Source organism: Cervus elaphus, chromosome 20, assembly GCF_910594005.1.
Source record: "Cervus elaphus chromosome 20, mCerEla1.1, whole genome shotgun sequence".
Classification (NCBI taxonomy): Eukaryota; Metazoa; Chordata; class Mammalia; order Artiodactyla; family Cervidae; genus Cervus; species Cervus elaphus.
In genome coordinates, this window is record NC_057834.1 from 44,256,075 (window position 1) to 44,283,027 (window position 26,953).

Genomic DNA, 26,953 nt, shown 5'->3' on the forward strand with positions numbered 1-26,953 from the left:
TTTTTAATAGCCAATACTCCTGGGGCCTCAGGGGAGCAGAAAGTAATTAGCTATCTTATAGATTTCCTTAGACTTGATCCAGTGACATTTAGGATATATGTGTATCTACACTTTTGACTCGGCATTGTCATCTACTGTTTTACTTTTGGGAGGAACCAATTTGCTGAAGTCAGGACTGGCTCACATTGTTGTCCATTAGAAATGTGCTTTAAAAAGTGGGAGTGAAAGGGGCTGAAGAAGGTCAGATTGAAACTGCCATTTTAAAAATAAATGTAGGATAAATAACAAGGGCAAGCAATATATAAGTAATAAAACTCATTTAGAAAGATTCCTAGGCCAATATCCAAAAGGACAGAGAAGAATAAAAAGGCAGTATCATAGACCTAATATTTAAGTATTAATGATGGGGGCATGATGTGACATATGTATTCAAGAAGTAATGGGAAGAAAAGAAAAAGACAAAATTCTCGTTACCTGAGGAAGTAGGACATGTAAGTGTACGGACAGTTGACAGCACCAAATCCAGAAAGAAGAGCCATGAGAGTCACCCCAATCACACCTACCCGGCTGATGAGTTGTTCTATGGATAAGATCCCTAAAAATATGAAAGCACATTAATGCTAGGTGATACAGATAAACCGGCTTTCATCTCACAGCAAAAGGAAACATCACTGAAAACAGCAACCATTACTTTTAGCCAACTTACATGAGCTAAATTATTAATATGTGGATTTTTCTCTAATAAATATAAAAGTCTATTGATTTTCTTCTTATCCCAAATGCTTCCAGAATCATCTCTATTCTTGGGCAATGGTAAAATAACAATAACATTTGCTGACTATTTACTCAAGGTAACGTGAACTCTAACAAAGTAGTACTTTTAGGAAAGCAAATCTGCTGGAAAAGTATAAATAGGAGATAATACTTTCCACTATAGTTACCTTCAGTCTACATATTTTCCCCTAATGTCATCAGTTCTTTAGCTATTATGTCTTATTCATTTTTTCCACCAATAAGCACATAATGCATCTAATAAATGGGTTGAATTTATAGAATGAGTAAGTATGTGAGTTTTAGATACTCAATTTTATTCCAATTATCAATTGTTTCCTATTCTTTGAGAATGCTGAAAATCAGTGTGGTAGTTAAATCCTACTTTTTATGTATTTGGAATAAGTAAAAGAAAGCAACGCTAAGAGTAACTCAGGAAGTCTGGTGTCACAGGAAAAAACTAGTTCAAATTTGGTCTCACTTCCTATTTCTAGGATAGAGTCGACTTCAGCCATCCACTCCTGTGGCCTAACACCAGAGGGATCATTCAGGAATTCTATGGGCTCTGAAGCTGCACTTCCAATATTTAAGTCCTCTTGTGCCTGTGTTTCCACTACTCCATTTTAGAGCTCATTGTGACCTCTGGTCTCTAGTCTTTTGCATCCCCTGACCTTCTAATTCCTTCTTTGCTGAACCTGGACTTCAAGCTCGTTTAACTTCTCTTGTCAGGACCCTCAGCCCCTACTCTCCTCCTAAAGCATTGATCCTGCAAACTCCTAACCTTAGATCAACCTGACACTCTGCTTTCCCAGTGCCCATGCCTGAGCTGCCCAAAGCTACTAGAATGCATGCTGACATTGATGCCATTATAAGAGTATGGTCTCCAGTCTTAACAGAAATCATTCACTACTAAGGAATCCTTTTCTTGCCCTTGGTCAGTCATCTCTCCCTCTACCCCTTAGCAGATATACTTTAGCCCCCTTTTTCCCAATCTTTGTTCTTTTAAGCTAATGTGCTTATCATGTAAGAAAGAAGTTATTAGACATCAACTACCTTCAAACATTTACATCTGCTATCATCCTTCTAACTTGCCCCCTTCAGAACAAGATGGTGTCCACAGCTAAGGCTTCTCTTCCTGTGCTTTTGATCTTATGCCCCTTTCCCCTCTAAAATTTGTTCTACTGTCTGTCCTCTCTCTCTCTTTTATCTTCAATCTTTCCTTCTTTGCCGATTTTTTCCTTTCAGTTTCAAGTTTCTTTCCTAAGAAAAAGTCTGTCCTTGGCCTTGAGTGTACATCTAGTTACCAACCCACTCTATTGACCCCTTAAATAGAGGCGCTTCTTTCATGTCCATTTATTCTTCAACTGGCTGCAAATCAGCTTTCATCCCGCTGTTCTACACTGAATGAAAGTGCTTTCACTAAAAATCACAATGGCAATATAATAGGTAATATTCACCAAGCACCTGTTATATATTACGTACTGTTTTAAGTATTCTGCTGCTACTGCTGCTAAGTCGCTTCAGTCGTGTCCGACTCTGTGCGACCCCATAGACGACAGCCCACCAGGCTCTGCCGTCCCTGGGATTCTCCAGGCAAGAACACTGGAGTGGGCTGCCATTTCCGTCTCCAATGCACGAAAGTGAAAAGTGAAATTAATTCATTTAATTCTCATAACAACTCTGAGGTGGATATTACTGAAGATCTCATTTTACAGATGATGAAATGGAGGCACAGAGAAGTTAGGTAACTTGGTCAAGCTAACATAGCTAAAAAGGGGCAGAGTCAGGATTTAAACCCAAACAGCCCAGCTCCAGAGACTGGACTCTTAGTCATTATCATAATATGGTCAGGAATTTCCTTCTGATTGCAAAATTCAACATTTTCCAATCCTTGTTTTATTTAATCATTTATGACATTGAATTATTCCTATTTTACATTATTTTCCTTTCTTGGCTTTTATATGACCATTTCTGTTTTCCTTCTCTACTTGCTTTTTCTTGGTCTGTTTTTGCTCTCCATGGACCAGAACTCCCTCTTTCATCTCAGTCTATACATTTTCCTTGGGTGATCTTGTCTGTTTCCCCAGTTTCACCTAACAGCATTTAGCTGATGATATCTAATTTTTTAGATTCCTGGAATTATCTCCAAGAGGACAGATAAATCTATACTTTTAAGTTCCTGATTTGTGTATCTAATTACCTACTGAATATCACTTAGATGCACACAGGCAACACAAATTCTACATATCCTAAACTAAAATCATCTTCCTTCTTCTGTATTACTTTTCTTAGCAAATGACATTATCAACTATCTGGTCACCCAATAAAAAAAATCTATACCATTAGTTTCTATTCGGTCTCTTACTTGGTCTTGAATACACCTCAGGGCTTTACATGATGTCTCTTGTGACTTCCTGTTGAATATACCTTTCATTTTGTCCTTTAAATCTCAGCTTGAATATCACTTTGAAAGAAAGATTGATGCTAAGGGCTTGCAATAAATTTTATATCCTATCTGCATTATTTTCTATGATAGCTTTTGTTCATGGTTGTATCTCTAGCAGTTAATATAAACTAGGTGCTCAACAAATATTTGTAGAATTTTAAATGAATGAATAAATCCAAATTCTGTTGAAGGTACTCTTCACATATCTCTTGAATTTGTATCCTTTTTACAGGAAGGATTCATATCTTATTACTGCCTGGCACATGAAAGGTGTTCAACAAATGTTTGTTGACTGTGGATACATAATTATCGCCAAGTTACATTAAAAAAAAAGAAAACCCCAAGGGATTAATACAGGTTATATAAAAAACTGGAAAAATGTCCCCTCTCTTTTATTCTCTTTAAGGTACTGTCCCTTTATTAAGTATCTTTTTCTGGCTTAAAGTACTTTTAATACTATCTAGTTAATCTCAGTATTTCTATGAAGTAAAGGTTAACCATTATAACTCTTGTTTTCTAGCTCATAAATGGAAAGTCAGATGGATTAAGTGATTTGCAGAAGACTATCTCACTGATGTTATTTGCTCATACAGATTCCTTCTAGCTGCATATGACTTCTTAGTTTCTCTTACTCTTTCCTACTATGGAATATCTTCCAACCTTCCTAGGGGCAGGCACTGCACAAGGAATACTTTTACAGACATTTTTTCTTTCTTTAAAATTTAATTTAATTTTATTTTTTTCAGACACTTTTTTCATATAAGTAAAGATCGAATCTTATAGTTTTTTCCATGGTGTCCATAGCAACAAACCACACTGGTTGCTGGGACAGTCTGGTGAAAGCTCTAAAAGGCAGTGTAAGCCTGGCTGCTTCTTAGCTATTGCCTAAACTTTTCTTCCTCCTTATTTCTCTTACAGGGTCAAATTAATTAGATACTTGAACATTCAGAAATAAAACCAAAATGCTTATTTACTGGAGCACAAAGGAAAGACTAACACTGAAACTATTTGTTAGCTCTTCCTCTGGGTGTATTCTTCAGGATATCCCTACAGAATTTAAAAAAGGGATGGATGAAGTTACAATAGATGTGATAGTCTTGATCCCTCTCAGGCACTGTCTGGCTGCACTGGTCACGTGACTTGACTGCTCTCCAGAAAGCTGGAAAAAGGCATCAGTCACACCTTTGAACTACACGTGAGCTTGCACCATCACTGTTAGCAGCTCTGGGGTCCTCTTACCACTACTGTCCCTCCTTTCTAGTATCACAGACAAATCTCTCTCTGGGCATTCATTTGAAACAGTTTATATGAGAAGCATATCATCAGGGCCTCTCTACTCCAAATTTTTCCATACAATGACATGGGCATGCTGATCACATTAGCAAATCTTAAATTCCTACCCAGAGTGTTACATTCTTGAACTCATCTACCACCTTGGAGAACCAATTTTTTTTCATTCACTAGTTCAATAAATATGTATTAAACACTTATTATGTGCTAGGTTCCATGACAGGCACTAAGGATAAAATGATAAATAAGACTTAGTCTCTGACCTCAGGGAGCTCACAGGTTAATGAGGAAGTTGGATAAGGAAACAAGTAATCACAAGTTTTAAAGGTGATATAAGTGTACTGAAGCAGGAGAAACTGACATCTCCTAATGACCGCCAGGAAAGTCTTCTTAGAGGAATTGACAAGAGTTGAATACTGAATGAATAAATAGATATTTTCCAGGCAGAACAGAGGTGAAGGACTATCCAGGCTGATAGAACATTCTAGAAACTTTAATTTGGCAGGACTGGAGGACAGATAGAGAAAGACAACAGTTGTCAGGACGTGGAAAGTATTTTATAACACAAGAATATGAAGGATTTTAGTATGCTGGTGTTTCTTAACTTTTGGGGACTTATTTGATATTACATGAAATTTCAAAATAATAATTTTTGTTTAAAAAGTACACAGTTATTTATAACATTGCACATGCTTTTATTTTTTCTTTTCTTCCCAATTATTTTTATTAGTTGGAGGCTAATTACTTTACAATATTGTAGTGGTTTTTGCCATATATTGACATGAATCAGTCATGGATTTACATGTGTTCCCCATCCTGTACCCCCCTCCCCAACCCATCCCTCTGGGTCATCCCAGTGCACCAGCCCCAAGCACTTGTCTCATGCATCCAACCTGGACTGGCAATCTGTTTCACACTTGATAACATACATGTTTCAATGCTATTCTCTCAGATTATCCCACCCTCGCCTTCTCCCACAGAGTCCAAAAGTCTGTTCTATACATCTGTCTCTTTTTCTGTCTTGCATATAGGGTTATCGTTACCATCTTTCTAAATTCCATATATATGCGTTAGTATACTGTATTGGTGTTTATCTTTCTGGCTTACTTCACTCTGTATAATGGGCTCCAGTTTCATCCATCTCATTAGAACTGATTCAAATGAATTCTTTTTAATGGCTGAGTAATATTCCATTGTGTATATGTACCACAGCTTCCTTATGCATTCGTCTGCTGATGGGCATCTAGGTTGCTGTTATGTCCTGGCTATTATAAACAGTGCTGCAATGAACATTGGGGTACACGTGTCTCTTTCAGTTCTGGTTTCCTCTCCACACCCTCTCCAGCATTTATTGCTTGTAGACTTTTGGATAGCAGCCATTCTGATTGGCGTGTAATGGTATCTCATTGTGGTTTTGATTTGCATTTCTCTGATAATGAGTGATGTTGAGCATCTTTTCATGTGTTTGTTAGCCATCTGTATGTCTTCTTTGGAGAAATGTCTGTTGAGTTCTTTGGCCCATTTTTTGATTGGGTCATTTATTTTTCTGGAATTGAGCTGCAGGAGTTGCTTGTATATTTTTGAGATTAATCCTTTGTCTGTTGCTTCATTTGCTATTCTTTTCTCCCATTCTGAAGGCTGTCTTTTCACCTTGCTTATAGTTTCCTTTGTTGTGCAAAAGCTTTTAAGTTTAATTAGGTCCCATTTGTTTATTTTTGCTTTTATTTCCAATATTCTGGGAGGTGGGTCATAGAGGATCTTGCTGTGATTTATGTCAGAGAGTGTTTTGCCTATGTTCTCCTCTAGGAGTTTTATAGTTTCTGGTCTTACATTTAGATCTGAAGCTAAGATTCTGAATGTCACCTGGGTTGCCTCATATCCACTTGCTCATTTGAGACCTCAAACACAGACGTGAATAATGTGGGAGTGATGACAATACTTGGGAACTGGAGCAGCTGGAGCCATTTCTAATGTCTGGTCCCCAGTCATAGGTCCTAAGTGGCAGGTGACAACTTCTATGGTTTTCTTTTTCCTCCAAATTTAGTACTATGTGGTTGGGTGTTTCTCTTTACTATGTAGCACTCAAGTTTGACACCCTGCTTTACCAAAATTTCTAAAAACTCCCAATACCCTGTAATAAACCACTTCCTGCTTTAAACTAGTTAGAGTAGAACCTGTTTTCTGCTATAAGAACCTTGACAGGTACAGCAGGACAGTAAAATGAAAAGATGTGCATTTAAATTAAAAAAAAAAAAAAAGCTTCAGTATATGCAAGTCCCAGTATATCCATTACAGATAGGTGCTCTAATGTAACATACATATATATGTATATATATTCTGGAGGAGTATTTATTTCTGAAGTAGTTCTAGAAGAACTAGCTTGTTGAGGGATTTTGCCCATTGATTAGCATAGAAAGCAGGCTCTGTCCACGACCGCTTGTTGTATTTAAAATGAACTTTTTTGTGTGGAGAGACACTAACTCCTAAAAAGCTTATCATCGACTAATAGAGTTTTATGTGATTGCTCTTTTCCAGACTACAAACACTCCCTAGAGACGATCTTTGTTATCACTTGAGCACTGACCATTTACCTCTGGGTCACAGACCACTTTGGGAATCTCATAAGAGCTTATGGATACCTCACTTCCAAATATACATATACATTCCCATCATTCTGCATAAAAACCAGGAGGCTAAAGTTAAAAGATACCTTTCTCAATCCATTATTCCCTTAAAGTTCATCCACTAACCTAAAGTCAAAACTCCTGCTCTAAAATGATACGTCTGTTCCCAAACCAGCATCTGATACCTCCTAGAATGAAAGAAAAATTCAGTTCAAAACCAGACATTTTTTTTAGAGAAATAACTTGCTGTGTTTCCCATAAAAAGTAATCTATAAAAATTGATTTTTTGCAAAGTAGAAAATGATAACCCTTTTCCCCTCCCCACCACATACACTCACCATGTTTGGGGCTGAGAATGGGAAATGGATCTCCTAGTTTCCAGAAGAAATACATAAAGGTCAACCATAAGAGACAGGAAAAAAGCAGTCGCTGTTTATGTACTAAGAAAGAGGAGATAAGGAGAAATAAGTATATGTAAAAGAGTTTCCTGTACATAAGTTTATGGGATCATCCTAATTAATATTTGGCTGCCTTGCTGACTTGGTAAATGAATGGTGGAACAACATAAATTTTAGAAATTGTTTTCTAAACCTCTTACCATTATAAGAGAAATCTAGTTGAGTTAGGCGAGACTTTTTTTTAAGAATGAAGAAGTCTTTTAAAACGACAGTTGAAGAGGGGGAAAAGGTCATTTTCATAAAGTACTAATAACAAGCCCCAGTACAAATCAAAAAGTAGAAATAGTACCCTGAATTGGAAAAATGAAAGGGAAGACATTATAGTAGAAAGAGAAATAAAGTTGTGGCAGGACAAATAACCTAATCATTCATTTAATATTTATTTTGGGCTAACCTTTTAAAGATGCTGTGTATGAGGTGCCCCCAAATAACATTAGCTACTGAAAGTAAAACAGAAACGAAGCTCTCTGCAGCCTCAGTCCCTAAGAACACTCATGTTAATCATGTGCTGATATGAGGGTAAAATACTCACGTAGTCGGATGTTGCTCACAATAAAATAGCCGATGTAAAAAGGCACCATGAAAACCAGGATCAACAAAATCACGCACAGGTTCATCTTCCAGTGAAAATAACGGGAACTGCAACAGACGGCAAAGAATGATCACTAGGAGGGAAGAGGGCAGCTATTTTCACTCTCTTTAGTCTTCCAAAGGATCTCTTGCTCTTTGAACTCAATACTGAATATTTTTCATCTCATTAGTCAACTAGGCTGTTACTATCTACTCATTTATAGAGATTAAAAAATATAAAGTTTTGAAAGGTATATATGGCCATTGTAACCTCTTAAGAATTTCATTTTTTAAATTGAGACTGTTAATGCTCTGGTTATATTCATATGCAATATATAATAACATATATCAATATATATTATTACTGGTAGATGACTATTGTTTCACTTAACACTGGGAGTCATATTTCAGTATAAGAGTTAAAAGAAAATAAATGTTAATAAAATGCATTATAAAGACACATAAATAGTTCTTCTGTAACCGCAATATAACTAAACATCTGATCTGCATGATTGCTTTCACTACTGCTTATAAAATATGTTATTTATTGATTTTTAGGATTTTTTATAACAATTTACTGAGACATAATTCACATATTTAAAGTGTACAATATAAGGATTTCAGTATATTCACATTGTGCAACCATTACTACAATCAATTTTAGAACATTTTCATCAGTCCACGATGAAACCCAGTACCCATTAGCAATCACTCCCCTTTCCTTTCAACCTCCCCAGTCCTAGGAAGAAGAGCCTTCCATGTAGCTCAGTCAGTAATCTGCCTGCATCAGGAGACCTGGGTTCGATTCCTGGGTCAGGAAGATTCCCTGGAGAAGGAAATGGCAACCCACTCCAGTATTCTTGCCTGGAGAATCCCATAGACAGAGGAGCCTAGCAGGACTTCTGCCAGGGGGTTGCAAGAATCAGACACAACTTAGCAAGTAAACCACCACCACCACCAGTCCTAGGAAAGTGCCAATATACTCTGTCTCTATGGACTTGCACATTCTGGACACTTCATGTACATGGAATCATGTAATATATGATCTTTTCTGACTGACTTCTTTAACTTAGCATTAAGTTTTCAAGGTTTATCCATGTGCAGCCTCTATCAATGTTTCACTCCTTTTTATGGCTGAATAATATTCATACCACTGTAAGGATATACCACATTTTGTTTATCCATTCATTAGTTGGTGGACAATTGGGGTTTGTTCCACTTTTTAGCTTTTCTACCATTTGTATATCTTATTTGGAGAAATGCCTACTCAGATCCTTTGTCCATTTTTCCCCCTTTGTTTAATTTTTGACTGTGTTATTTGTCTTCTTATCATTGAGTTGTTAGAGTTCTTTACATATTTGAGATAGAAGTCTTATAACAGATTCATGGTTTACAAAACTCTTCTCCCATTTCTGGGGTATCTGTAAACTTTCTTGATGGTGTCCTTTGTATTTATTGATTTTAAACTTACTTAAAACTAGGCCTGGTTTCAAAGAAGGTTAAGTAGTTAAATGGCTTATGAGTATATATTAAATACAAGATGATGAAAAAAACTATAAGGTAATATGAAAGGAAGGAAAAACAATGGCAAAATATAGGTAGAATATCAGGCTAGGCCTGATGGCTATTGTGAAAATTCACACCTTAGAGTTCTAGAAACTTGCTACCTATAGCAATAAAATTTAGCTTTACCTTTTCTAATGGTCAATGTAAAATAGAAAAATCAATCAGTTTGATATATATAGTGTATGTAAGAAAAACAAATTTTAAGGGAAGCATGCTGCTGCTGCTAAGTCACTTCAGTCATGTCCGACTCTGTGCGAACCCACAGACGGCAGCCTACCAGGTTCCCCCGTCCCTGGGATTCTCCAGGCAAGAACACTGGAGTGGATTGCCATTTCCTTCTCCAATGCATGAAAGTGAAAAGTGAAAGCGAAGTCGCTCAGTCGTGCCTGACTCCTAGCAACGCCATGGACTGCAGCCTACCAGGCTCCTCCGTCCATGGGATTTTCAGGCAAGAATACTGGAGTGGGTTGCCACTGCCTTCTCCGGAAGGGAAGCATAATTATTACTAATTATAACTGAATTATTACCATGATCATATTGAAATTTCTCCAAAGATTTCTTAAAGAAGAAAATATGAGGGCAATTAACAATGTTCTTCACACCATCCTTTCAAGAGAAACATAAGTGAGTTTCAGAGGGCTATTTCTTACTGTTTACTTCTTAGTGCATATGGCAGGAATCATAAAACACAGAGCTACTTAGCAAAGGCTATCCTACAGAGAGCCAATACCATTTAGTTTAGATAAACTGACAGCTTTTGCTCATCTGGATTACCCACTTTTGAGCATTGAGAGAAACAACATGCACATCCTCCAGGCAATTGTACTCAGTATTTCAGCTAAGTTTCTGAAAGATACTGGGATGCAGTGGGTTTGAAATGACAAGTGTAATCCATATTGCCCATTAAAAGCAAACCATATATTTTAACTCTAATTTGAGCTGAGGGTAAAGTGACAGTCTCTTGAGAAAATTAAGGATACCAACAAGATTGCATATTTGAATAGGAGGCTATAGCACTTCTGCTTAGAGATGAGCCAAAAGAATACTCTTGTTCAGGTCGAAGATTTTCCTTTGAAAACTATTCTGAATAGTCAATGCACAGGTAATAATATATGATCACAATCCATAATTCTGTTACATTGTAGGACCAACTGTTAGTATGAAAAAACAGGTATAACTGAAGATATATCTTAGCCTACCCAATCCTCAAAAAGGACCTACAGAAGAACCAGATTTAGCAATGCTACTTACATAATCTTTAAGACAAGCTATTTGAAGAATATATAAATCTAAGTAACTGAGTGACATATCTTACTATATGGGATTATTAACAATAAATGAGACAAAAGTTGGGGGACATCAGCTACCAAAAACAATAACTTTTGTTTTAGACTGAGTCAAAGTCCTTTCTAAACTACCTAGACATTACTCATGGCCAGTCAGTACCTGTTTTTATAAATGAAGTTTTACCGGAACACAGTCACACCCATTTGATTACATATTGCCTCTGGCTGCTTTGGCTCTGCAACAGCAAGGTTGAGTAGTCACAATAGAAATAGTGTGGCCCACAGAGCCTAAAATATTTACTCTCTGGCTCTTTATAGGAATGGTTGCTGACCTCTGGTTAGATAGCAGTAAAACTTTCAGGTTGTGATAGTAAAAATTTTTTTTTAACTTTATTGAGAAATAACTGACATAGACCACTAAATAAGCTTTAGGATTCCACAATGATGGTTTGATTTATATACTGTGAAATGATTAAAAAAGGTTTAGTTAACATCATTCTCTCATTTAGATACAGTAAAAAAAAAAACCAAAAAAAACCCCAAAAAAACTCTCGTGATGAGAACTCTTAGGATTTACTCTTAACTTTTCCACATATCACACAGCAAATTAGCCACCTTCCTTCAATTTCCCCTCCTCCAAACTCCCACCTCTAGCAACCACTAATCTGATCTCTTTTTCTATGAGTTTGGTGTTCTTATTTTTGTTTTTGCTTTTAGGTTCCACATATAAGTGGAACCATATAGTATTTGTCTTCCTCTGTCTGACTTGTTTCACTTAGCATAATGTCTTCAAGGTCCAGCCATGTTGTCACAAATGGAAGGATTTCTTTATTCTATACATTGTATATACATTTCATACTTTCTCCATTCATCTCTCCAGGGACACTGAGGTTGTTTTATGTCTTGGTTACTGTAAATAATGCTGCAATGAACATGAGGTGTTTTGAGTTAGTGCTTTCATTTTCTTTGGACATACTTTAAGAAGTGGAATTGCTGGATCATATGGTAGTTCTATTTTTACTTTTTTGAGGAGCCGCCACAGTTTTCCATAGCAGCTGTATCAATTTACAATCCCAGCAACAGTGCACAAAGGTTCCCTTTTCTCAACATCAAGACCACTATTTGTTATTTTTTGTCTTTCTGATGATAGCCACTCTAACAGATAAGAGGTGTCATCTCTCTAATGACTAGTAATGTTGAGCATTTTTTCATGTACCTGTGGCCTGATAAATCTTTGGAAAATGTCTACCCAGGTCCTTTGTCCATTTTAAAATTGGATTATTTGGGTTTTTTTGCTACTGAGTTACAAGTTCTTCATATGCTTTGGATATTAACTCCATATCAGATACATGATTTGCAAATGTTTTTTCCCTTCTGTAGGTTCTTTTCACTTTGTTGACGGTTCATTTTGCTGTGCAGAAGCTTTTTAGTTTGATATAATCCCACCTGTTTGTTTTTGATGTTGCTGTTTGTGCTTTAAGTGTGATTTCCAAAAAATTCATTTTCAAGGAGTTTTTCTGCTATATTTTCTTCTAAGAGCTTCATGGTTTCAAGTTTTACATTTAAGTCTTCAATCCATTTCAAGATCTCTTCAAGAAAATTAGCGATATCAGGGGAACATTTCATGCAAAGATGGGCTCAATAAAGGACAGAAATGGTATGGACCTAACAGAACCAGAAAATATTAAGAAGAGGTGGCAAGAATACACAGATCTATACAAAAAAGATCTTCACGACCCAGATAATTACGATGGTATGATCAGTCACCTAGAGCCAGATATCCTGGAATGTGAAGTCAAGTGGGCCTTAGGAATGACCACTACAAACAAAGCTAGTGGAGGTGATGGAATTCCAGTTGAGCTATCTCAAATCCTAAAAGATGAGGCTGTGAAAGTACTGCACTTAATATGACAGCAAATCTGGAAAACTCAGCAGTGGCCACAGGACTGGAAAAGGGCAGTTTTCATTTCAATCCCACAGAAAGGCAATGCCAAAGAATGCTCAAACTACCGCACAATTGCCCTCGTCTCACACTCTAGTAAAGTAATGCTCAAAATTCTCCAAGCCGGGCTCCAACAGTATGTGAACCATGAACTTCCACATGTTCAAGCTGGATTTAGAAAAGGCACAGGAACCAAATTGCCAAAATCCATTGGATTATCAAAAAAGCAAGAAAGTTCCAGAAAAACATCTATTTCTGCTTTATTGACTATGCCAAAGCCTTTGACTATGTGAATCACCACAAACTGTGGAAAATTCTTAAAGAGATGGGAATACCAGACCACCTGGCCTGCCTCTTGATAAATCTGTATGCAGGTCAGGAAGCAACAGTTAGAACTGGACGTGGAACAACAGACTGATTCAAAACAGGGAAAGGAGTATGTCAAGGTTGTATATTGTCACCCTGCTTATTTAACTTATAAGCAAAGTACATCATGAGAAACGCTGGGCTGGATGAAGCACAAGCTGGAATCAAGATTGCCAGGAGAAATATCAATAACCTCAGATATGCAGATGACACCACCCTTATGGCAGAAAGTGAAGAACTAAAGAGTCAAAGAGGAGAGTGAAAAGTTGACTTAAAGCTCAACATTCAGAAAACTAAGATCATGGCATCTGATCCCATCACCTCATGGCAAATAGACGGGGAAAGAGTGGAAACAGTGAGAGACTTTATTTTTTTGGTCTCCAAAATCACTGCAGATGGTGACTGCAGCCATGAAATTAAAAGACGTTTACTCCTTGGAATAAGGACCAACCTAGATGGCATATTAAAAAGCAGAGACATTACTTTGTCAACAAAGGTCCATCTAGTCAAGGCTATGGTTTTTCTAGTACTCATGTATGGATGTGAGAGTTGGACTATAAAGAAAGCTGAGTATCGAAGAACTGATGTTTTTGAACTGTGGTGTTGGAGAAGACTCTTGAAAGTCCTCTGGACTACAAGGAGATCCAACGAGTCCATCCTAAAGGAAATCAGTTCTGAATATTCATTGGAAGGACTGACGTTGAAGCTGGAACTCCAATACTTTGGCCACCTGATTTGAAGAACTGACTCATCAGAAAAGACCCTGATACTGTTAAAGATTGAAGGTGGGAGAAGGGGATGACAGAGTATGAGATGGTTGGATGGCATCACCAACTGGATGGACATGAGTTTGAGTAAACTCCAGGAGTTGGTGATGGACAGGGAGGCCTGGTGTGCTGCAGTCCATGGGGTTGTAGAGTTGGACATGACTGAGCGACTAGACTGAACTGAATCCATTTCCAGTTAATTTTTCTGAGTAATATAAGATGGGGGTCAAGTTTCACTCTATTACATGTGAATATCTAATTTTCCCTCCATCTTTTATTGAAGATCTTTTCTTCAATATTGAAAAGATACTGAAGTCTTTTGTCTATTGAGTATTCTTGGCTCCCTTGTCAAACAGTTGACTGTATATGCTTTGGTTTATTTCTGGACCCTTACATAAAATTTAATAATTAGCATGTAAAATAACACTTGCCTAGTCTCGATAGTCATAGGATCTATATTTAGCTCACCCAAGAAAGGTTTGGATTATTAAGTAAAGTTGCTCAGTCGTGTTTGACTCTTTGCCACCCCATGGACTGTAGCCTACCAGGCTCTTCCCATGGGATTTTCCAGGCAAGGATACTGGAGTGGGTTGCCATTTCCTTCTCCAGAGGATCTTCCCTACCCAGGGATTGAACCCGGGTCTCCCACATTGTAGGCAGACGCTTTACCATCTGAGCCACCAGGGAAGTCTAAAGTACAAGTTTAAAAACCACAAAGTCAGAACATATTCCTGTTTTACCATACAAGTTCTTAATTTATCCATCGAGAGACTATAATCATCAACTCTGATTCTCAAAACAGGAATTTGAGAATATAATCTCTTTATAAGTCTCAAGAGTCAGGGGTCTATATATAATGAGTTACACAGCTTAGCTCAGCATTGATTCCTGACTACAGAGCCAATGCCACTTTATTCTTAAGACTTTTCCATGTAGTGATTAAAAAAAAGTACAACAAAACTCTACACAGAATAGCTGATGTACTCTAAATACGAATACTGGCCCCTAAAAAAAGGAAGCTTGCAGATTAACAAGCAAGAAATATTTTGGATAGACTGTTCAATAAACTAACAGGTCTATTTTTTGGAGGAGGACAGGAGTTACTTTTTAAAAATGCTTTAAAGAACACTCTTAAGTTCAATCAGACTTGAACATGCCTATGAAATAAACAAAATTAAGTAGATTGGTAAGAACTGGAGTTCAATCTTCATAGAAGCCCTTAACTAGCTCTGAGGAATTCGGATATTTTCAGGTAGAGATTTGTCTGTCAGCAGGACAATGTGAAGGGCTCTTCCTGGGATTCAATCAGAGAGCAGCTTGAGAAAAATAAAGCTTCTTGTAGTAAAGGCTGGGACCTAGGTTCTCATAGCCCAGTCTCAATTAGTACTTCAGAACTAATGTTCAGACTTGTTTTCCTGCTATTTCACAATCTTTGTCAAGCCAGTTACTAGGTGCCTGGAACCCATATTTGCTATGATTATTACAGTTACTGGGACTAAACTCACTACACAGTGGATTTTTTTCAGCTACTGGATTCTAGTAAATCTTCCACCATAAAGAAAGTAACATAGGTCTCTTTAAGAGGAAACCTAATTAGTACTCTTACTCACCTGCTATTCAATACTCCTAAGATTTCAAAGATGATGAGCTCAAACATGGTGCAAGAAAATGCGAAAGTCACAGAGAAGATCACCTGTACCACATACTGACGCACCTGTTAAAAGTCAAATAGAGACTAAAAGTCATTTCCTTGTGTGAAATATTGAGTTGATGATTACATGTTTCTGATTACAAGTCAGAAAACTTATTGTGAAGAAATTCTCAAGTTATTAGAAACAGGACCATGACAGTAACCTGTCTAGAGCTAAAAGAATAGATGAAAATAGGTTGTACTTCTAATTCATAGGTCACTATTACCATCATCCTCTTGTGGATGAAAAATTTAAAGCACAAGAAGATGAAGTGACAAGGTCAGAAGTAGCACTTAGAATTCCTGATGTACACTGACAAAAAATGACAGATTTAGATATACAGGTTAGTTCTAAAAGGGTTTCAACATTCTGCACAGACCTTGAAACAGTTTTAGGAGGCAGTAGTGAGCAGAACAGAATCCCTAGAATTCTGGGCTCTTTTAGACAACAACTCAAACTCCCTGGGGAAGTTTAATGGAGAACATACTAGAAACGACCCCAAATAGTCCATGAGTGTTGAGCTTATTACTAAATGAGGAAGATTAATCAGGAAATGTACAGTGTAGGCTGTCGTCTTTCTGAATTCAAACCCTAAGATATGAATCAGACTAGCCTTAGGGTTAACCTAGGATGTCAGACTGGTAATTAACACTGAATGCCAGATACCGAAATGAATGAGTACATTTATGAGACATTACAAGTTAAATTCTCTCCCAAAGAACTATTTGCTATTGGTGCATATACTAATATGACTAAACCATGATATTTCTTGATCCTGGCTTCTGGGCTATATATGACTAGCATTAAAAAAAAAAAATCAACTAAGCTTAATTATATTCTCCAATTTAAGAATTATATAGTAGAGTAGCAAAAGCTTCCCATCTTGGGAGTGAATATGATTATCTTTAAAAAAATTTTTTTTTGACCATCACAGGTCATGAAAGTTCAAGCATAAATGGTTTTTTAATTGAAGTATAGCTGATTTAAAATGTTTCAGGTGTACAGCAAAGTGATTCATACACACACACACACACACACACACACACACTTCAGACTTTTTCCATTATAGGTTATTAGAAGATACTGATACAATTCCTTGTGCTATACAGTAGACCCTTGTTACTTATCTATTTTATATGTAGTAGTGTATATCTGTAAACCCAAAGTCCCAATTTATCCCCTTCCCCCCTTCCTCCACTTTTCCCATGGTAACCATGAGTTTGTTTTCTATGTCTGTGAGTGGACTTCTATGTTGTAAGTAAGTTCACTTGTATCATTTTTTTAGATTTCACATATAAGTGATATAATATGATAATTGTCTTTCTCAAACATGATTTTTTCTTTAATGGAGGTATTTTTCTTTTCCCATTTAAAACAATAAATTCATATAATATTAGCATAATCAAAATGATCTCTTCTTACCTCGTAGTCCTTAAACAGCTGTCGCATGAAAAAAAGCCACCCAAATCCAAAGAAAAGTATCTGGAGGAGAAAAGATAGAAGATCAACATGTCAATACATAATCTTTTGAGGAATGTCTTTTACAGACTATTTTATGATAAAAGGTTGCCTAACTAAATAGCTTATTTTAGAGATTAAAGGTGACATCCACTCATATAATACCTACTTATTAAAGTCCTCAACAGTGGACCAGATGTTGAAATGCTCTTCAATTTTTGAAATTATCCTTGTTTTAGAACATGTTTTAAGTTGGGCACAAATTAAGATAGTAGCCACATGACAGCTCTGTTCATTGTTCTAAAGCTCATTTATTTTTCACTGGTAAATACCTTCTCCACATACACATACTCTGACACAACTCCTCTTCTTGTATTGCCTAGGAATGTTATCAAAGAATAAAATTCTTTTTAAAAATTATAGTTGCTTTAAAGGTTGTGTTAGTTTCTGGTGTATTCAGTTATACATATACATATATATATACACACACACACACATACATACATATTGTTTTTCATATTCTTTTCCATTATGGTTTGTTACAGGATATTGGATATGGTTTCCAATAGTGTGCTATACAGTAGGAACTTGTTGCTTATTTTATATATAACAATTTGCATCTGCTGAAAACTCTGAAATTTATCCCTCCTCCACCCCTTTTCCCCTTTGGTAGCCATAAGTGTATTGTCATGTCTGTGAATCTGTTTCTATTTCATAAGTAAGTTCGTGTCATACTTTAGATTCCAAATATAAGTGATATCATATGATATTTGTCTTTCTCTCTGATTTACTTAGTTTGATAATCTCTAGGTCCATCCATGTTGCTGCGAGTGGCATTATTTCAGAATAAAATTCTTTGATGCCTTCCAACTCACTTCAGGAGCAAGTGTGAACCCTCGAGTATGGTTTAGCGGATTCTTCCTCCTCTTACTGTGTCCCTCCTGTCCACCAAATTCATGTTTTCAGCCATATGGAACTGCCTGTGCTTCTTTAGATATAACATTCCCTCATACCAAGACCTTTGCAGATGTTATCCTTTGACAGGAGCTTCTCTCCAGTCCCCTCCTTACTTATCCTGCAAATCTTAACTATTATTACCTCTAGAATGCCTTCTCTGGCCTCCGAAATACAGATAACTTGCTCTTTTTACATAATCCCATTATCCTACCTTGTATTTCCCTTACCAAGGCACTTGCCACATAGTTTTTTAATGTCTAATTTAAATATATTCTTTTTAAAAGGACTTTAAGTTCTGTGAGGATAAGGGTCACATTTGTCTTGTCAATCTTTGTATTTCAGCACCCAGCACAATGCCCAGCACATAGCAGGCTCCCCATAAATGTTTGCTGAATGGATAAATGGTGCACAATGAAAGATGGCTTATTCTTCAGGAACATTCAATCTCAATTCTTTGGTAACAACTTCTATGTACTGTGCTAAGTGATGAGGACACAAAGATGAGTAAGATTGTTACTACTCTCAAGGAGGTATAGTATAGTGGTGAAGACACTAAATAATTATAGTGTAATATGGGACATGCAATGATAGAGACATGCACATGATATTGTTAAAGAATATGAAAGAGGGAGACTAAACAAATCTGGTATGGGGTTAGGACAGATTTTTCTGGGGAAGATAATACCTTGGCTGAAGGAGGTTTTAATTTAGAGTTAAAACCTGGTATCATGTGCAAATCTGAGGATTATATGCATTTTTGTAGAGAGAGACTTCAAGGTATTCCCATACACTCAAAGGTTCCCACCGTCCCTAAAATATTTTAAAACAAACAAAAGAACCAAACACTCTCTTAAAGTGTTGGAAAAGAACTAGGCAGGTAAAAGACAGGCAGTGGGAGTGGACAGGTCTTCTTTTTCAGACAGCACAGAGCATGAGTAAAGGCACAGAGGTGGGAAATAGCATGGTATACTGGTAACTGCACATGGTTTGGTGATGCTGGGAGACAAAATTCAAAGGAAAAAGTGGTTAAAAATGAGGCAAAGAGGGGAGGAACAGAGGACCAATGACGGAAAGCCCCAAAGGTCACTGTAAAGAGCTTGAATCACAGTCTGTAGGTGATGAGTTATTTAAGGATGGAAAAGACATGGCCAGGTTTACTTTACAGTGAAACTATGGAGGCAACAACACTGTAGAGAAAGAAACATAACAGGAGGTCGCTGCAGCAGTTCAGATGAGAGATAATAAAGGCCTGAATTAAAACAGTAAAAATGGTTTTTCCAGTGGTCATGTATGGATGTGAGAGTTGGACTATAAAAAAAGCTGAGCACAGAAGAATTGATGCTTTTGAACTGTGGTGTTGGAGAAGACTCTTGAAAGTCCCTTGGACTGCAAGGAGAGCCAACCAGTCCATCCTAAAGGAAATCAGTCCTGGGTGTTCATTGGAAGGACTGATGTTGAAGCTGAAACTCCAATATTTTGGCCACCTGATGCAAAAAGTTGACTCATTTGAAAAAACCCTGATGTTAGGAAAGATTGAAGGCAGGAGGAGAAGGGGACGACAGAGGATGAGATGGTTGGATGGCATCACCGACTCAATGGACATGAGTTTGGGTAAACTCTGGGAGTTGGTGATGGACAGGGAGGCCTGGTGTGCTGCAGTTCATGGGGTTGCAGAGTCGGACATGACTGAGCAACTGAACTGAACTGAATTAAAACATTAGTGGTTGGAGAGGAGGCAATGGATTTGAGTACTTCGAAGGTAAAATCAGCAGGGAGGAATTAAGGATGACTAGTTTGGAATATTGGAGAAGGCAATGGCAACCCACTCCAGTATTCTTGCCTGGAAAGTCCCATGGACAGAGGAGCCTGGTAGGCAGCAGTCCGTGGGGTTGTGAAGAGTCGGACACGACTGAGCGACTTCACTTTCATTTTTCACTTTCATGCATTGGAGAAGGAAATGGCAATGCACTCCAGTGTTCCTGCCTGGAGAATCCCAGGGACGGAGGAGCCTGGTGGACTGCCGTCTAAGGGGTCGCACAGAGTCGGACACGACTGAAGCGACTTAGCAGCAGCAGCAGTTTGGAATATAGGATGAAGATGGAGGCCATCCACTTTATATAAAGACTACTGGAGGAAAAAAATTGGGGGAATGTGGATGAGAGACAGGAAGATGATGGGTTCACTTGTAGAGATGCTAAGTGCTTGAGGGCCATCCAGGTTGACATAAAAGATTATGAAGGGAGGGCTGAGATCCACCTGAGAGTTGAAACCGTCAAAGAATATGAGATCATTCAGGAATAGTATATAGAGTGAAGACAGCAATATGCCAAGAAGAAAATAGTAGAGAGTTGGAATGGGAAGAAGAGACCGGGAAGGAGACAGAGAAGGAATGGTCAGAGAAATAATAGGCGCCAGAACAGTGTGGTATCCTGAAACTAAAGGGAATAGAGTTTAAAGACATGTTAAAAAAGCAGATGGACAACAGAACCAGGATTGAAAAATGTTCAAAGGATTTGGTAACTGAGAAGTCAATGCTGACCTTAAGGAAAACAGTTTGAGTAGTGAGGTGGAGGCAGGAACTAGACTTCACTGGGTCGGGGGTGCATGGGGGGGGGGTAACGCAGTAGAGACAATAAACACAGATTACTCAAGGGACAGCCAAGAATGAGAAAGACAGAAAACATCAGACTGTAGCCTAAAGAAAAATGTGGGTAAAGAGAAAAATTTATAGGCCAAGGGGAAGAAAGCGGTAAAGAGATAAACTAATATGAGAAGAAACTGGATGTGAGTTATTATTAGCAACAGCTATCTTTTACTGACCATTTAGTATATTCCAGGAACTCTAAGTGCTTAGCCTTGCAATCACATTAAATCATAAAAACTTGACAAAGTAGGTTTGATTGTCCTCATTACAGAGATAGGAGAAGGCAATGGCACCCCACTCCAGTACTCTTGCCTGGAAAATTCCATGTACAGAGGAGCCTGGTAGGCTGCAGTCCATGGGGTCACTAAGAGTCAGACACACCTGAGCGACTTCACTTTCACTTTCACTTTTCACTTTCATGCATTGGAGAAGGAAATGGCAACCCACTCCAGGGTTCTTGCCTGGAGAATCCCAGCTGTCAGGGAAAGTTTGACAGGAGGATTCCTACATGCTGTCTCTCACGAGTCCTTTGTCCCTCTTCAAGCGGAACAGCACGCTGCTCCCAGGGACTGAGGTCATTGTGTGAGGCAAGCATGAGTCTCCTTTAGTAAACATTCTCCTTAGGACAAAACAGCTTAATCTCCTTCCCCTTTCTTGAGATATGGATTGTCTCCTGACCTTGTGACTAACATTACCCCTTGTTCCCTTGGTAACAGTTGCTGTACATTTGGTTTTCTGATCTCTATCATTCCCGAAAGAAGTTTCTTGTACTGCAGCCTATATATACTCATAGAAAAATCATTAAAGCACCTTTGCTCCATCAGAGCTTAGGTCCCTGGGTCTTTTTTTGTCTCTCTCTCTCTTTCTCTCTCTCTCTCCTTTTCTGACTGACTCTCTGGAGCGTGGAGACCCCCGTCGTGCTCACTTTTCTGCCCGGGCTTCTAAGACCCCCTCGAGAGGGCGCCTGGTGCCTTCGTGAGCGATGCAAGTCCTGTGTCAAGGACTTTATTGGTCCTCTGCGTAAACCAAGGGATCTCAGCCTCTCTCTCTTTCACTTTCTTATCGTCGACTCCGTACCACAAGGTTCCGGTTCATTAAAGGACCCCAACACCAGGGACGGGGGAGCCTGGTGGGCTGCCATCTCTGCGGTCGCACAGAGTTGGACACAACTGAAGCGACTTAGCAGCAGCATTACAGAAATAGCCGAGGTTTAACAGAAGTTAACTCATTTATAGTGGGTGTCAGAATCAAGATCAAGCTGAAGTCTGTGTGGCTGACTCCAAAGCTTCTGCTTATAATCACTTCACAATAAGCTGCTCCACAATCAAAGGCACATGTGGAAAGCATGGCTTTAAACAGGAGTAAAGGGCACCTTATCTTCTGACATGGGAGGAAAGGAGTTGGGAATGGTTATGGACATAGACAACTGCTTAGATTAAGATGTAGAAGGAGCACACACCTTTTGGCTTCACTTTTGTTGATCAAGTAGGAGGTGAGGGCATCTGCTAAGGGCAGGAGAGGTGAAATTGAAAAAGGGGCTTTGAAAAGAGTGATTAAAAACTCAGAGAACTTATGAAGGGCAGGGAACAGGAGCTGATTAAAGTCAAGGAAAAAAAAAAAGAGTCAATGACCTGATGGTGTCCATAAACTCAAGGCATCAGCAATCTGCACATATGTGATTTTCTACGAAAGCCTTCAGGCTCCTGAGTTCAGTTCAGTTGCTTAGCCGTGTTCGACTCTTTGAGACCCCATGGACTGCAGCACACCAGGCTTCCCTGTCCACCACCAACTCCTAGAGCTTACACAAACTCATGTCCATCGAGTTGGTGACGTCATCCAACCATCTCATCCTCTGTCGTCCCCTTCTCCTCCTGCCTTCAATCTTTCCCAGCATCAGGGTCTTTTTCAATGAGTCAGCTCTTTGCATCAGGTGGCCAAAGTATTGGCTCCTGAGTTAGCAGTAGACAAACTACAGCAGTGATCCAATTGTCAACTTTACATGTAGGCAAAGAAACAAGTGAATATGAAGGAGCTTGGATCCATGATTTCAGACTGAGTAGAAAAGGAAGAGGGTGAATAGTTTAGGACAAAACACCCCTAGACTACTTATGAGATCCCTTGGCTATTTTAAATCATCACCAGTGGAGACATTTAAATTCTAGTTTACAGTGAGTGAAGTTGCTCAGTCATGTCCAACTCTTTGCGACCCCATGGACTACATTAGCCCACCAGGCCCCTCCATCCATGGGATTCTCCAGGCAAGAATACTGGAGTGGGTTGCCATTTCCTTCTCCAGGGGATCTTCCCTACCCAGGGATTGAACCCAAGTCTCCCGCATTGCAGGCAGATGCTTTAACCTCTGAGCCACCAGGGAAGCCCATATTTAAATGATTTCTGAAGTCATGACTGCAGTTGAAGTTAGGCATTTAAAGAGTAGTGTATATGGTGAGATGGATAATAAAAAATAAAATATTTCACCAAGATCACTCTGAAATGGGACTTTAGACAAGGAAAAGAAAACAAATGAAATTGATAAGTCTATATGAGGTGGTGGGAAATGGGAGAAAAAGAGAAAAGAGATATGCACCTTTGTATTTCATTGTGGGTTCCTTTCAGATTGACAAAAAAAGTTTAAAAAGACTTTTACACAACTAATATAAAAAAATACCAGAAAAATTCAAGAAGTCCAAGATTAATACAAATTCTGGCAAGATTATACAGGATCTAAAAAGCACACAAAAGGGAAAAGAAATTTTAAACATTTTGCAAATAAAATAAGAATGTGCACTGCATTTATTCAAAAAAGAGAATATTTTTGAAAATGTGCAGTCTTGACCTTGAGACTTAGAGTGTACTTTGGAACTGGTAAGTCTTATAACTGTAGAGAAGGCTGAAAACAGAGGTTAAATAACAGTTGCTTTCACAAAAGATAACTCCTAAATTGAAAATTAGCTACAGATTAAAAAAAAAAAAAAGGTCTTTAGGAGGATAGTTTAAAGAACTGACTAGAAAAAGATTCCTTTCTTGGATCATTTATTTACACTTTTATTTAACAAATATTTATTGGTGTCTAATATGTACCAAGTCTTAAGGGTAGAAGGGTGAACAAGATAGCATGGACACTGCTCTCAAGGTTTGTAATCTATGGAGGAGATATACAAGGAATTATGAAACAATGCGATAGTGCTACTATAGTGCTAGTATAAGGGAAGTGGGCAAAGGGTACTAGGAAAACATGTCAAGGGATATCTAGTCCAGTCTGGAAGAGGTTTTTTGGATATCCATGTTGAGAAACAAAGGCTGAGTAGGAGTCAGTCAGGAGAAAGAAGGAGTATGGGGAAAAGGTCCAGAAAGAGAACAGACTGGCGGAAACCTGGAGGCATGATAGCATGGCCAGGTTAAGGGACTAAAAGAAGTTCAGTAAGGCTAGTGTATAAACTTAAGTGAGAAATGGTGAAGGCCAAGGCTGAAGAGGTTAAGAGCTGAGTCTCATCATAAGAGACCACACAAGGCAATTAAGGATGTGAACTTCATCCTGTGGAACGATGAACAATCTCTATACCAAGATGTTGCCTGGGGTGAACCAGCTTCAATATATGACCTCTGATTTCAGATTTCCTTTAAAATAAATCATTCAGTTCATATAAAACATGAAAAATGAGGGGGAGATGTTTCTAAGGCAATCACATCTCTCCAGAAAGGTGCTTTTTATTAAATATTTATTAGGCTTCTACTATAGGGCTTCTCAGGTGGCTCAGTGGTAAAGAATCTACCTGCAATGCAGGAGACATGGGTTCCATCTCTGGATTGGGAAGATCCCCTGGAGAAGAAAATGACAACCCACTCCAGTATTCTTAACTGGGAAATCCCACGGACAGAGGAGCCTGGTGGGCTACAGTCCATGGGGTTGCAAAGAGTCAGACACAATTTAGCAACTCAACAACAACAAAAAGGCCTCTACTATGTGCCAGAAACTGATCTAGATGCTGGGAAGTACAGCAGAAACAAGACAGAGAGTATCCTGGAACTCATGGAGTTCACCTCTAACAAACACAAAGAGTAGTGACAGATATGAAGAAGAAACTAAAACAAGGACATGAGACAGAAGGTGGCTGGAATGGATGTTAACCTTGACTAGGAGTAGGGAGTCAGGTAAAGCCTCCCTGAAGTGACATTTTTACTGATATCTAAATGATGATGAAGTAGCCACATAAATATATGGACAGAGAACATACTACACAAAGGATTCTTTTGGGTCTTAGTTCCTCCTTTGTAAAGAGCAGCTTTGAGAATTAAATTTAATACTGCACGTTAATGCATGTGTGAAAGTTAAAATATTATATGGCACATAAGATCAGAAAGCCACTTTCTTGGCTTAACTTATCAATTATATCCATGCTATAAATCTTAAAGGTTACAATACAATACCAATTTTCTCAATGACATTCTTATTTTTATTCTAAATGAAAAAATGCTACTTAAAAATTGTCATTTTTCCTGGGGGGATACTAGGGCTAAAAATAACCCTGAGTTGTCATAAAAAGCAAACAGGAAGCCTTAGAAAAGTTAGAAAAGCAAGAGAATTACATGTCCAGATTTTTGTACATTGATACATTCTAATATTATGTACCCAATAAAAGCAATAGTTATGAAAACTTACAAAAGGTGGTAAATTTAAAAATAAAAAAAATTATTATTATCGGGATGTTACTTGTTTTACACTCTGTAAAGTATTTCAATAAAACTTTTTCAAGAAACAAGGACAATGCTCCACTCCAAAGACAGAAGCATTAGGATAAAGTAACACAAACACAGAAAAAAAACCCCAGAAAACCTAAGATTTAGTTTACTTTAAACTCCTAGAAGGAACGGTTTCTGTCATGTGCCACTTGAAAAAAAAAGAGCAATTAAAGAAAAATACCTTGTTAGTGGAGAAATGAAGTGGGGGGAGATCAGTAATTAGGTAGTCTGAGCTTCTACAAATTTTAACAGTTGGCCAATAAATACTTATTGAGAGTTTGCACCTGGAGGGAGGATAGAGCTATTAAAAAGATAGGATCTCAAAAAAAATAAGTTCATAAATAAATGAATACATAAATGATATCAGTGCTATGATAAATGCTGTGGAGAAAATAAGAGTAACTCAAAAAATGTACATAGTAAAAACAAAAAGCTCACTAGACGAAGTTTCTATAGAGCAGGGACAAGTCAGTGTCTTACTTAGGTGTGTATCCTCAGAACTTTATATAATGCTCCATAAACGTGTTTGTTGACTGTACGAATGAATAAAGATGGCTAGTCTGGAAGGAAAGAGGGTCAGAAAATGATCCGAAAGCGTGGCCGCAAACAGAGGACACACATTGTAGGTACTACTGTACAAACGAAAACTGATACTTAGAAGATCTCTGAAGTGACGGCGGCAAATCTCTCCGCATCCGCATTCAGAATTTGACAACTAACCAACAAAGCCCTCACGTGTCCCCAGGAGCCAGCCGGATTGGCGAGTGGCGCACTCCGCACCCGGAACTACACTCTTCCCTAACCCATGGATCAGTCGCGTAGCCCAGAGCTTCGGGGCGCTTTGGGGACAGCTCCCTTCTCGCGGCACCGTCTCTGAGCCCTAAGGCAACCTGACCGCTCCCCAAAGTGGAAAGGAAACCAGGAGGTGGGGTAGGATGGAGTGAGGAGGAATGGAGTATGAGTGGGAGCGCGGACGGCCGCGGGACTCCTCCTGACAGCGAGGGAGCAAGGAGCCGGACGCAGCAAATCCCACACCCTCTCGGAGCTCTAAGCATGGGTGAGGCAGGCACTAGCCGCAGGCGAGAAGGGCGAGACTCCGAGCCAGCCCGCAACATCGAGGCCTGGAGAAGACGACTCTGGAGAGAAGTTGAGGAGTCCTGAGGTGGGACGCGGTGGCTCACCTGGGAAGTAATCATGATGCTGGAGTCGATCAGGAAACTCATGGCGAAGAGTAAGGAGGGCTCGTGCCTCCACTTTCCCCGAAGCCACAACACGCTAGGTCACGGGCCCCCTCACACAGGCGGCAGTCGCCCGGGGGCCTGGACTCGCCAGCCCGACGCCATCAAGCTGCGCCCCAGCCAGCCAATCAGCAACTAC

General features: G+C 38.6%; 1 protein-coding gene across 2 annotated transcripts in view; it reads right to left on the reverse strand.

Moving 5' to 3' along the window:
* LOC122676969 (Golgi pH regulator) overlaps positions 1 to 26,953 on the reverse strand; it is a 48,067-nt gene extending 21,114 nt beyond the window's left edge. Inside the window, exons 1-6 of one of the 2 annotated variants that reach the window (XM_043876615.1) lie at positions 26,758 to 26,952; positions 17,200 to 17,259; positions 15,697 to 15,800; positions 8,122 to 8,228; positions 7,470 to 7,571; positions 475 to 595 (exon numbers count right to left, since the gene is read on the reverse strand). In XM_043876615.1, the coding sequence (XP_043732550.1) occupies positions 475 to 595; positions 7,470 to 7,571; positions 8,122 to 8,228; positions 15,697 to 15,800; positions 17,200 to 17,259; positions 26,758 to 26,799 (536 nt within the window). In that variant the 5' untranslated portion in view covers positions 26,800 to 26,952. Of the gene's footprint in view, positions 1 to 474; positions 596 to 7,469; positions 7,572 to 8,121; positions 8,229 to 15,696; positions 15,801 to 17,199; positions 17,260 to 26,757 lie in introns of both variants that reach the window. The other variant, XM_043876616.1, reaches the window with a different exon arrangement.